General features: G+C 46.7%; 1 protein-coding gene and 1 non-coding gene across 9 annotated transcripts in view; both read left to right on the top strand.

Moving 5' to 3' along the window:
- Positions 1-13,416, top strand: part of DDX31 (DEAD-box helicase 31) — a 70,925-nt gene that overhangs the window by 45,354 nt on the left and 12,155 nt on the right. For 5 of the 8 annotated variants that reach the window (XM_049114939.1, XM_049114937.1, XM_049114942.1 and 2 more), the window contains 3 exons: positions 2,126-2,197; positions 2,441-2,552; positions 8,026-8,194. In XM_049114939.1, the coding sequence (XP_048970896.1) occupies positions 2,126-2,197; positions 2,441-2,552; positions 8,026-8,194 (353 nt within the window). Of the gene's footprint in view, positions 1-2,125; positions 2,198-2,440; positions 2,553-8,025; positions 8,195-13,416 lie in introns of those variants that run through there. The other 3 variants (XM_049114943.1, XM_049114940.1, XM_049114938.1) reach the window with 2 other exon arrangements.
- TRNAK-CUU (transfer RNA lysine (anticodon CUU)) lies at positions 1,536-1,608 on the top strand. Its single transcript has one exon. It is a non-coding gene; the product is annotated as a tRNA-Lys (tRNA).

Raw genomic sequence — 13,416 nt, forward strand, 5'->3', positions numbered from 1 at the left:
AGTTTTATCGCCTTTTTTCTACCTATTTCACTTGTACACACACATTATATATGTGTGTGTATGTAATTTTTTTTTTTTTTTGGGTTGGGAAGAAAAGATGCCTCATTTTGAAACCTAAAGGGGGAATAAGAAAAGCCCTTTGTAATATATTGCCATATTATCACTAAATCCCCTGACAGTTGTGACACAGAAGCAAGTCACCTGTCACTTAAGCTTGAGGTCTCTTTAATTTTCTCCTGGAATTCGCACCAGGCTGTCTTTAATTTGAGGCCTTTATTGGAATTCTGAAACCTCTCTGCCTCCCTGGCTCTCAGATCTATTCTGAGAGCTGTTACAGAATGTATACAATAACCAACAGAGGGATTCGAGCGGGCTGGAGCTCTGTTTATCTAACACTCTAGAGGGATTTTTGTGCTTATTCGGTCCTGGCTGCCCGGCTTTCAATATCGCTTTGACAACCATTCTGCCCTTCTCATTAATTTTAAACAGTTAAAACACAGGAAAAAGAGGAAAAAGTTTTCATTATTAAAGTGCTTTACTTTTTAATAACAGAGGATTCTGTCCGCCAGGGGAAAGGGCATCCTCGCTAATTTCACATTCATATTAAAAAAAAAACCACACACACACACACACACACAAGGAAGGTGACAGTTGCATTGCTGAGGTGGCTTAACGAAAGGAGGGCAGCAAAAAAAAAAAAAAAAAAAAGTTTGCATTTCACGTCAGTTAAGAGGGTAAAAAAAAAAATCCTTGTTAATAACAATAGCAAATGTCCACTTTCATAACACAGCTCCTGAGTGACTTTTCTCTTGACATTTGAGTGGATAAAACCCTTAGGGGACCATGTACTGTGAAATCGGCTAGACTGTCATCAACCAAACAGGTAGCAGGAATGATTTGACGAAGCTAAAAACATTTTTAGGTTGTTAAGTCTCTATTAACACAGAGAGGGACGTCGACCCAAAGAATGAGGCTTTTCCTTCTCTCCCCTTTGTTCTTCCTCTGTCAGCTTTAAAAGTGAAAGAGACTCTGGAGTCTAGGTTAGGTACGGGGAGCCAGACAGAGGTGCAGGCACCCTGTCCTCCACAGGGGGTTAAGGGAAGCAGGGACTGGGACTCACACTGGCTGTTTCCTGGTGACCCATGTGGGTGGTGTGTGGTGGGTTATAGTAGAGGCTGAGTAGCATCTCTAAGAAAATCCGTGTCTTTGGGGGAACACATTAGCCAAACTGAGTTTGAAGAATCTGGGTTCTTTTGGATCTCAGTTTCACATTCAGTAGAAAGCATTCATGTTTGTTTTAAGACATAGGAAACAGGCGCCTGGAACCCTGGGTGGCGCAGCGGTTTGGCGCCTGCCTTTGGCCCAGGGCGCGATCCTGGAGTCCCAGGATCGAGTCCCACGTCAGGCTCCCGGCATGGAGCCTGTTTCTCCCTCCTCCTGTGTCTCTGCCTCTCCCTCTCTCTCTCTGTGACTATCATAAATAAATTTAAAAAAATAAAATAAGTTTAAAAAAAAAAAAAAAGAAAGAAACAGGCGCCTGGCTGGCTCAGTTGGTAGAGCTTGCGGCTCTTGATCACGGGGTCGTGGGTTCAAGCCCCACATTGGGCTTAGAGCTTACTTAAAAAAAAAAAAAAGATACAGGAAACAGCACTTGGTTTTAGAGGGATATAAAGAAAGGAAATCTTTTCTCCAGGATTGTTGAAGACTGAAAAGGATAGGATTTTTTTTTTTTTTTTTTATTAACGTTTTCCATCTGTAGAACTTTAGTGCATCCAGACGTCACTCCTCATACAGGGATGGTTTGCTGCAGAGGTTCTGCAGTCTTCTCTGCATGTGGCGTGAAGGAACAGACCACTCCTTAATAGGTCCCTGGCATCCAGTCCAGTGGTCCCGGACTGAAAGAATGGATCTGAAACACTCAAGTCTGAACCTCCCTAGGAATGAGGGAGCATGCTCTGAAATTCAATTTTAGGCAGGCCCCCATGGGGCCCTCTTCAAGAGAATGTCCCATTGTTCCCCTGTGGAATGTAAGGGAGGGGCAAGATTTCAGGCCTTGGTAGGAATAGGACACACCGGTCATGTGAGATCTGCCTATGTTCAGTGGTGTTTTCAATGCCCAAACCAGATTCGGACAATTCCAGAGTATCCCCAGTGGACCTTCATTTTGAACGTGAGTGACAAGAGGCTAGGAAGACAAGTAAGCAAACAAGTAAACAAATAAACAGACCCAATCTACTCCCTCACAAAGCTATCTTCATCTTTGCTTGACTTTAACATCTTTATAGCTCCTGTTTTTCCTCTAGTAATATTGAAAGGATTACCCTTGTTGGACCCTCGGTGGTTCCCGGGTGGTTTTACTGTTATTAAATCTATTATAAAGTGCTTCATTATTCCTGACTCTGACTCTGTCTCTCTTTTAATCCTTCCGCCACCCTCCCAGAAATCCCGAGCCTCTGGCCCCCAGGAAATCCGAGAGCGAGCCACAGTCTTGCAGACGGTATTTGAAGATTATGTGCACTCCAATGAGAGGAGGGTCTCCTGGGCGAAGAAAGGTTGGTGGATTTCCTAGGTGCTTGTGGACAGATAACCCTAAGGACGCTGTCCCCACTTTACCGGCATACCCCTGATGGGCTGAGAGGCCGACCTAGGGTCTTCTGTCTTGCTTGTCCTACAGGGTCTGGAAGCAGGCACGGAAGGCTTTAAAGCCGTATTAAATGTTAATTTCATCCTTTCCCATGTTTCACACAAATGAGGCTTTATCTTGGCTTACGTAAGACTAGAACTTTGACCCAGTGACTTGGATCTCAGGGATCCATTTTTGTCTGTCTTTGAAAACTGGATAGAAGAGACATGACACATCAGCAGAGACCGTCGTAGGCATGGAAATTGGAGATGAAGGTAAGGACAAGAAGCATCAGCCCTGAGCAGTCTCAGTTTGGACATACAAAGGAAGATGAGAAAGAACAGTACTGAGGGGGAGGGCACTAGACCCTGACCCCAATTCGTAGGGAATTTACAAGAGAGCTAGGTGTTCATTTAACATTCAGGCCCTCTTATAGGATAACTTGGCTCCTGGGATCACCAGGACTCAAGCAATTCCCTGGCGTACAGGACAAAGAGCCTGGGGGAAGGGGGCTCAGAACAGCTGGATGGGTGTGCCATGTGTCATGGCTGGTGACTGTGTCTCGTGCCAATGAGATGCAGTCCATGCAGGGCCCCCCCCTCCCCCGGCTTCTTTCTGATGGTTATCTGCTATTTAGAGAAGAATGCCAGGTTGGCTTACCAGTATGTGAACACCACAGCATCATCTTTTCCTTTTATGAATTGAAAATTCTTTTTTTTAAATCATTTAACAGAGCTATTGAGTTAGTCGTTCTAGGTGCTCGGAATATCAGGAATCAAAACAGAAAGAAATCGTAACCTTTCTAACATTCTAGTGAGGGAGCAGACAGTGTACATAGTAAAAATAAAATGAATGACTGAATTAGTCTTTTAAAAGGTGTTAACTGGGGCAGCCCAGATGGCTCAGCGGTTTGGCGCTGCCTTCAGTCCAGGGCCTGATCCTGAGACCCAGGATCAAGTCCTGTGTCGGGCTCCCTGCAATGGGGCCTGTTTCTCCCTCTGCCTGTGACTCTGCCTCTCTCTCTCTCTCTCTCTCTCTCTCTCTCTCTCATGAATAAATAAATAAAATCTTTTAAAAAAATAAAATAGGTGTTAACTGTGGAAAAAATAAAGCAGGTAAGGGAGGTAAAGGGGTAGCTGGGCAGAGTGCATTTTACACAGAGGGTCGACATGAGCCCTGCTGTGATGCAGCATGAGCAAATTGAGGGTCATGCCCTCCTGCGACAGAAGAGTGTTCCAGGCCCAGAGGAGCTCTGGGAGGCAGTGTGGCCACAGGAGGGGAGGGCCCATGCAGCAAAGGGAGGCTTAGAAGCTGCCAAGAACTTTGGGGGCACCCCAAGGGCAATGGAAGTCATTGCAGGACTTGGAGCAGAGACATAGCATGGCCCACCAAGGTTGGAAAAGATGCCCTGTGTGAGAATAGACTTGGGAGGGGTGGGAGAGAGTGAGTGCTGGGGGACTTAACTACAGGCAGTTGTGGTCATCAGGAAATAGAGGATAAGAATGGGTTAGTCGGCAGATATTTATGAGTGCCTACTGTATACCCTGGCACATTATAAAAGCAGCCCTTGGTTGTTGTGGTATACCACTGGAACAGATCAGAAGTATCCAGGATGAAAGATGAAGTCCCAGTGATGGCCCCATAACCACTGATATGTAATTAGTGTGTATCCTTCTGGACCCATTTCTCATGGTAGCCTGTCCTTGCATTTCCCTCAAGTGAATTCAGCAGTTCCTAAGGGTTTTCCTCAGAACCTACTTTTAGAGAAGTACTGGCACATGTCTCTCAAGAGGAATAGATTATCTGTCACAGCATAACTACAGAGGTTGGTCGTTTGTTGACAGGCAAAGTGAGCTTGCTGGGTGGTACTTCCCTAGGTGCTGTGCTGCAGAATTTCTGGGTTAATAACAAAGTTGCAATGAAAAGAAAGAAATCAAGCTCACACCTTCATCTTCATCTTTGGTTTTGAGGTCAAGGGTGTTTTGGATATTCTAGTGAGACTACAGCTGTCTCAGGGTGTCTGGGTCGTCAGAGTGAGGCTGTAGTAAGGAGTCCTTAGAGAGTGTGGTTTTGTGTTTTCTTTTGTCATCATCACCGTAGAAATCGTTCATACCAAGAAACAAGCAGAGTTATTTGTCTTCTCTCTAAAGGATGTCGGAGTGGGGCTGCTCTGCAATGTTCAGGCCCCAAGAAGGAAAGAAACATGCAGTTTCCTCCTCTGCTAATTGATTTCCACATCAGATTGGTGATGGTCTGGGAGGAGACTGCCTGCAGTAGGTCTTGGCCTTTCCACATAGATGTTAAGCACTCCCTCCCTTCTCTTCTGGTACGTGGCATGGTGAGCTCTGGAGGCATGGGGGGAGCAGACATGTAAGCGCCACTCAGAGTCTTCAGTTCACAACGTGGGGACAGTGACTGCACCCGGAAGTCAAAACTATCTTCAGCATTTCAATCTGCATATGCAAATTCCCCACTCCAGACGTGCCTCTCTTTTATGCCATTTCAGAGCCTACCTCATAAATAATTAACAAAGCAGCTGGTTTTTGCCTTTATGGCAGAAAACTAGTTAGAAACTGGGCCAAGGATGCATTTGTTTTCCTTTTGCATTTCCTGACCCAGTCATTGTTAATAACTAGCGTTTAATTGTCAGTTTCCAGAAGCAGCCACCTCTTTTCCTCTTCATTTCTTGCCTCCTTTAGCTAGAGATCAAGTGGTTAAAGACTGTGGTAACAGAAGTTTGAACTCCAGACTCCTGAACAAAAATTTCAGAAACTGGAGTCCTTTACCTACAAATCACCCCTTTCATATAGTGAGGTCTGCTTCAGGTCTCCTGGAGGGGCAGGGGCCACACACAGAGAAGCTGAGTCTGGCTTGGAAGGGCTGCTTCTCTAAGTCAAGAAAACCCAAACCACTGGTGACAGTTCAGTCCCCCTCCCTCAGTGTGATCCCAGGTAGTCAGATGCACGTGCCTTTATTCTGTACGGACGTTCGTTTTTCTGGGGGCAGAGGGGGCGAGGTTCCCTCCTTTTCCTCCATACCTCCTTGATCTTAAGCATCATCCATAAGGTACTAATATTCCTGCTCGGATGTCCAAGAATAAATCTGATTTTAGGAACAAGGATGAAATGGCCATGTAGGGTATTTTAGAGTAGATTTCCCTTAGTTTGTCTCTCTTACGGCTATAAGATGGGAGACTGTGACTCAAGCACGTGTTCTAAGTGGCTGCAGTTTCCTCCACCAGCCTGAATAAATGCCCTCTTTTTCTGCTCTCCTCTCTTCTGGGCCCCACAACCCCTATTCCTGCTGCACATTCTCGACACTGCCTCTGGGAAGCATCTATGAACAGCTTCTGCTGGAATTCCTGCTTCTCTGAACCATCCAGACACAGGAGGCCATTCAAGGATGTGAGGACAGCCAAGTATCCCTGGCCCCAGTGAGACAGGAGCCCCCAGGACAAGGAGGGTTAGTAAAAATTCATAGTGTGAAATGCTGCCTGAGCAGTTGTGGAGAGAGAAGACACATCTGCCATTTCTTGGCAAACTCATTGGGCTTGTAGAGCTGTTAGCTGGGCACCTGTGTTTCCTGGGACAGAGGCTCTCCATCCTCAGCTCTTAAGTTGGTGCTCTCCATCCTCAGCCTTAATAGGAGGCTGATGTGCTTACAAGCAGTGTGCATGAGACTGTAAAGGTGCAGAGTCTTTGACTTGGCTCAGGGTGGCTGCTGTCTCCTCTGTTAGACCCGAGTCCCAGTTGAGGCTCAGGAAAGGGTGGTGAGGTGTGGAGGAGAAGAGGCCTGTGTCCCAGGGTGGTGGCAGCAGGGCTTCCCTGAGGACTGGAGTGTATAGCTCCATGTCTGGAACCTGCTATCAGAACCTGCAGGTGCCAGAACCTGCAGACAGCGCAGGCCATTTGAAGTGTTAAAGATTTTCCCTGAAAAAGCTAGTCCCCAGTTATTAAAAAGGGGAGTAAGCACAGATTTACGAGAGGGGTGCAGAGGAGTTGCCTTGGTTATTATTTCTCATCGATTGGGAAAAGGAGTTCACTTTACTCAGTAAATAGAGCTTTCGTGGATTCCCAGGATCCTTCTAGGAGCTGATCTGCTAAAATGACACTTTTTATTACTGTTCATAAACGCCAATCTCCAGGTGCTGCTGGGATATTACGTTTAAGCTGTGGGCAAACTTGCCAGTCCAGTGGCTCAACAAGCGAGGGCGAGAGAGGCTGGTGTTTAGCACCTGCTTTTCCATGAGACAAGCAGTGCTGGGCCCCAGCTTGGCCAGTGGAAGAGCTGGGCTTGGAAGGAAAGTGAGCAGTGATGGGATGGGGGCCCCTTCAGAGCCATCCATCCTCTCCTGCCCTTTTGTAGTGAGAAGAGGCAGACACTTGATTTTCATTGGAATTCGATATATTCGAGGGCATCTGGATATAGGAACGTCTCTTTCCTCATAGGAATACTAAATTAAGGTATAGCTAGAGCTCCATGCTCCTGGGAACCACGTCTGCCTTTTTCTCTGGCCAGCACTGGGCTCTAGAATAGGGGCCTTCTTCTTAAGACAGGACTGAAACCACCATGCAATGTTGGATGGACATCTCAAAACTGTTGGCAATCTTCAATGGGAAGGACTATGTTAGAAATTTAATAATTGCCTTCTGCCTTTTTAAAATTCTGTTTTCATTGCCTTTTTTATGCATTTTTCAAGTGGGTAAGAAGCACTGTATCAATAAATCTTAGATGCTTTAGAATGAATTTGGTTTTAAAATCCCAGGAGTAAACGAAGAAGTAGCAGCCATCCCTCTGGATAGGGGAGCTGGAGGTGGGACTTGCGGGTGAGCAACCTTATAGCAGTAGCAACACATCGCAGTGATAGCATAATAACAAGCGCAGTAAGGCCTTTGGAACCTTTTGAATTTTATAACGTGCATGTATTAGCTATGCAAAAAATAAATGAATTAGAAAAATGCTTTCCTCACATAAAGGTCTAATCTCATTTTTCATGAGAGACTACCACATTGAACATGTTGTGGTTTCTTCACTCATTCTGTTTTTTCAGTCATTTTTACAACAAACACTAGCTGCCTGTTGTGTTCCAGCTACTATGCGAGGCCCCAAGACCGTAATGAAGGAGAAAAGGGGGCCCCCGCCCTCCAGGATGATGATAAGATGCACAGTAAAATCTGAAATTAGATTAGTCAACAGATACTTATGTCCTATCAGGAGTTTGAGGAATTAAAAAAATATATACACAAGTATAGATAGAGGTGGTTCACGTATGTTGTGCCATCCTGGCTGTGCATCTCACGTTGCCTAGCAAGACAAAGTGTGCTGGACAGCTGCTAGGCCAGGGCATGTGTGGCGCTCCAAGCTGCCATCCTGACGGCCTCTCTGACCTTGTTCCCTTGCAGCTCTACAGGCCTTCATCCGAGCCTATGCAACCTACCCCCGGGAGCTGAAGCACATCTTTCATGTCCGATCGCTCCACCTTGGTCACGTGGCTAAAAGCTTCGGGCTGAGAGATGCCCCCCAAAAGCTTAGTGTCACAGCTGTGAAGAGAAGGAAAGCAAACCTGAACAGGTAAGATGAGCTGAATTGGTCCTGTGACAAATGGCTGGGATTCAGGTGGGTATGGAGAGCTCTACCGACAGTGCTTGGAACAAGAGGAAAGATACCTAATCTGAATGTTTTTAAGGCACCTGCAGAAATGCAGTGAGGTCTCTTGTCGGGTCCAGATGTAGGGATATTATTGGGGTAGCAAGACCAACCTATTGGGCTGTCTTCACTGCCTACCAGAAGAGTAACTCAGGGACTTGCTGGAGTCAGAGCTTCAGATGTGCTGTGGATCACCCTGGAAAGCCTCAAGGACTTGTTTGAAAACTGGCATGCTCTGTGAAATTCCCCTGGCCCTGTCCTGGTGAGATGGGAGGGGCTGTGTCCAGGATTCCTGCTTAGCATGACTCTCCTGCAGCCTGGCACTGAGGGCTGACGCTGCAGCCTGGCACTGAGGGCTGACTCCCTGCACCACGTTGCTCTCCTTGGCGCTAACATGTACCTCTGGTGTGTGAGCACTTGTGGAGGCAAGCGCCAGACTCTCCCTCCCTTCCCTGCCTCCTCTCCCTCAAAAAGCATGTTCTGAACTGTCCAGAGGTCTTAGGGAGTAGGGAGGAGAGTAAGGAGGGCTGCCCTACAGGTTGAAGCCTGAGCTCTGAGTCCCCCTCCACAGTCTCAGGAGGTTGTGAAACTCCACAAAATACCTTTGGAAATGGTCTTCTCTCCTCAGAGACAGGTGTACTTTTAATACCAGCCCTAGCCCCTTGCAAGAACCAGAATACTTCAGATCCCATGGGCTGCTTTATGGGGAATTTGGGGATGGGTTGTTGATACTGCTTTTACAGCACGTGTATGAAAAGGATACATTGAACACACATTTGGGGTCTGTGAACCCTTGAATATTCTGGACAATTATTTTGTATAGCACATCATTCTTTTTGCTTGTTAATTACAAATACCAAAATCCACTTGCCCTGACTCTGAGCATCTGTGGGCGTGCCACACTTCCTGCACGTTCCCACACAATGCCTGCTCGTGCATTCACAGTTACCACCCTTGTCAGGGTCTGGTTTCTCTGGAGTGTGATGACAAAAGGGAGAAAGGACCACCCAGTATAGGAAAATGATCACTGGCCTTGGAAGCAGGGGACTTGGACTCAGTTCCAGCTCCACTGTGATGTGAGCTTCGGAGCTTTGGGCCATGTCTCTGCTTAACTTCCCAGAGCCTCAGGTTCCCCAACTACAGAAGGGAGAAGGAAATTGATGTTTTTAGTGATTTCCCAAGATTGTTTTGAGCATCAGCATGAGGGTGGGCCATACAGATGAAGCACCTTAGAACAGAGACCTAGAAACCAGATGGGTTAAGATGCTGGAACATCCAGCTTGATCTGTTCAGGGACTTGGCATCTTCAAGGCTCTTTGTAATGGATAAAATTTGCCTAAATTTAATGCTAGTTTTGGATTTTTTTAAGATGGTTGCTTTTTTTTCTTATATTAGTACCTCTCAGATAGGACCCCACTCCAGTAATTCTGTGAGGCAGGTAGTTCTCCACATGCTGCTATTCATGCATGCCCAAACAAGACTAAGACACATCCGGCACTGGTTTCTTCCAGGCAGTTTTGAGGCGCAGGGCACTGCCTGCTGCCCCTGCTACATGTTCTGGGCAGGGCTACAGCCAGAGACTTCACTGACCCGTCCTCCCAGTGGGAAAAGATGCCTCACATCTACTCCCCTACACGACAGCTGTGTGCCAGAGTTAGGTTGCTGTCCCGAGACTGGAGGTGGCTGGTATATCCACATGCTAACTTTGATTTTGAGTCTGTGAAGTTTGAGGTCAGGCCTGAGGGTGACCTCCTAGTGATCTGGAAGCCAGGCCATCCTGCCACCGTCTCTAAAATGTTGGCACTTCAAGAAGATAATGCACCTGCCAGTTGATGACTGGTAAGAAATCCATATTTTGCTGATTCCTCTCCCCGCAAATAAATGCAGTCCCAGTATTTTATTGTTAGCAGCCGATCTACTTTTATGACTGGGAATTGCATTAGCAAGTGTTAATCCAGATAGCAGCTCTTCAGACTGGGATGTCCTCAGCTCTTACCCAGACCCTGGAAAGCAGAGCAGCAAGGCAAGGAGGCCGTTGGGAGGGGGACTTGGAGCCAGCATTGTCCTTACCTTGAGAAGCCACTAGGGAGAGAGCAAGCCACCGCCTCCTGCTTCGCCTGACCCTGCTAGCAGATGGGCACCAGGACTACGATACCCCTGTGAGCGGGGGATTTAACAGGGCTTTATTTAGGGAAGAATGGGCTGATTAGCCGATAAAGAGCATGTAAGATGGTATGGGGCAGCCTTTGATGTCTGGCTGGCGCGGCAGGGAGCCGGGTGGTGAGTGACAGCAGTGTGTCACAGGATTACTCCGCCCGTGACAATACCGCTCTCTGTTCTGGCCATGTCACCACTCAGTTACAGCTACTTTTTGGGTTGTTATGCCCTTCTTTTGAAGGCATTTCTCTCCACACACTGACATCCTCCCATCCCACCCCCGCCTTGATAACGCAGACGGGCACTCACAGATACAGTAGGCACCTTTTTTATTTGGGAAAATCTTGTCACTCGTGCAAGAAGAATGACTTTGCAGCTAATCTGCACATGGACCGTATAATTGTGGTCAGGATAAGCAGCAGAGAAAACTTGACAGATTTTCCACACCTCAGTCAAGGCTCAAGCAAATGCCAGTTGCTGCTTTTTGAGGACTGGGAAGAAAAGTCCATTAAAGCCCACGAAGTGCAGAGAGTTATACTGTGGCCACAGTGATTGTTCTGAGCTCAAGCGTCTCCTGAAATCCATCTGTCAAGAAAGAGAGTGGTTTCTTATGTTTTTGTATGGGTGGATCAAGTAATAGCACTAAATTTGCCAAATTATTCTGCATTCCATTTGATGAGGTTTACTGCCTAGAATAGTTAGATGTTACATGCAGACCTCTGATACCTGTGAACCAGATCCATCCCACGCTAAGCAAGATCCTGTCTCACCTTGTCATGCATCAAGCAAGGGGTTCGTCTGAGCGTTAAAAATACGAAGCAAGGACAAGTTAACTTAGGAGACTATTTCCGTGTGACAGCAAAGGGAAGTTTTATCTCATCTGTATGCTTTTATTCCTTTACTTGACCACTGTTCAGAAAAAGAAATGTCCCCAAATGAGATCTTAATCACCAGGTCTGTGTCTATTTTTTCAGTGCTTAGTTCTGAAAGGAACACAAGATGTTTCTCCCCTGCACACAAATACAGTCATTGTTACAAAACTCTTCTGACACCTACACACAGGCCTGCCAAAGCAACCCCCACCCCAACCACCGACATAGACATGCACACAGAAAGTCAGTACTGTTGGTAAAATATTGAATGGCCCCTTAGCAACATCCATCACAAACACAGCATTTTCCCCCTGTGAAACATAGTTCTGATTTTGAAGCAAGGTAGATTCAGCAGTTTCTGAGAAGCAAAGGTAACAGACCTTCCAAAGTTTCCATCTTCCCAGGAGACACTGAACCCTAGTACTACTGTCTGCTGCGGGAGGGCAGAGTTGTGTTGTTTGCCAGGGTGTCTGTCTGTGTGGGCAGTTGCACATGAGTCGTGAGGAGGCACACTGTGGAGGGCTATCTGACACTGTGGAAAATGGTTCAAGAATAGAATACCTCACCATGTTAGTGCTACCGGGCCAATATGGAAGAGCAAGTCTGCTGGTTTTAACCACCCTGTCTCATGTAAGTTATGTGCTATTATCATGAATGTGCTGTGCTTCCCCAAATGATTTAGTTTGTAGCTACCTAAGACTTGTTCACCTCTGGCCACTGCCACCTGTGTCTTTCTGATGTTTTTCTGAGTACCTAGAACCATCTGGGGCATCGCCTTTATCAGTAATCCATTAACTATGCTCCTCTGTTCTTGCTCCCTCCTCTTAAAATTAGTAGAGAAACAACAGTCTGAATTGTTGACTGGTCGTAAAAGAAATGTAGTTTTGTTTTATTTGTATAAGTTTTCTCAAACCAACCTTGTTAAAGTGTTACCTGATCTTATCAAACAGGTAAGCAATCTGAAATGATAGGTCTCTTAATCCCTAACACCTGGATCTGCATGTGCTTGGCCAGTGCTCAGCAGGCTGTAGTCAAATGCAGGGGTACATGGGGCTGGCTCCCCTGCATCCTGGCCTCAGGTCAGAGCCACCAGCACCCAAGCACTGCAGAGCTTTGCCTTAACCCCAAAGTCCCAGATAAAGTGTATTCTCTACAAGTAAACATCCTCCTGGAGAGGATGCTTGCCAGACTTTTCCCATCTGAATTACCACAAACGCTTGATCACCAAAGTTTAAACTAGGGGTTTTACATAGCTCCATCTAGGGCCTTTTTCAGTTTTGGAGGCCTTTGCCCAGTCACTTGCTCTGGTTCTCACCCTGGCCTAATCAGTAGCTATTAAACAACTACCAAGAGTTCCTGCACTGACTAGTAATCTAGTGCCCCACTTGTGTCTTCGGTGCTGAGCAAGGGAGGATCACCCAGTGATAAAGAGTTGGGATTGAGCCACTTAACCCTCTTTGTGCCCTGGGATGGTTGACTCTCCCTCTTTCTACCTAGTCCCCTCGCCTCCCAAACATGAACATGCAGGAGCCCTTGGGTGTTGGTTACAAAAATGACAATACTGGTGGTTCTCTGCGCCCTCCTTCCCTGTCCCTGTGAGCTTCCCTGGGATGGGGAGTGGGAAGTGTGGCTAACAGCTGTGCAGCACCCTTGAACTTGTCTTATCAGGAACAACCTTGAAAATGTGGAACTGGTCCTCTCTAAGATGAGCATTAAGAAGCTGCAGCTGCACTTCCCTGTAAAGCAATATTCTCATCATTAGGAGCAGCTTGCCTGCCAATTTTTATGTGGCATTTACAACCTCCCTAATATCACTTAATTAGCTGAAGGCAAACCTGGAATATTGCCCACTGTGAAAATTTTCTCGATTTCATTCTGTAAAAAAGACAGATTGGCCAAACATGAGATCAGAGGCTAGACAAAAGCCACACTTGAAAGCATGGGGATCTCTGTGAGAGCGTCTTCACCCCCCACATGCAGGCCAGATCTCTCCTTTTCTGGTCTGCAGCAGCGTTGAAAACTGCTGATCACCCTGGCTGCTTTGCACAAGTGTCTTCATACCACTTCTCAAACCCTGCTGCGGTCAGTGGCAGCCCTCGGCCCCTCATCTTCTTTGGC

Source organism: Canis lupus, chromosome 9 (assembly GCF_003254725.2).
Source record: "Canis lupus dingo isolate Sandy chromosome 9, ASM325472v2, whole genome shotgun sequence".
In the NCBI taxonomy this organism is placed as follows: domain Eukaryota; kingdom Metazoa; phylum Chordata; class Mammalia; order Carnivora; family Canidae; genus Canis; species Canis lupus.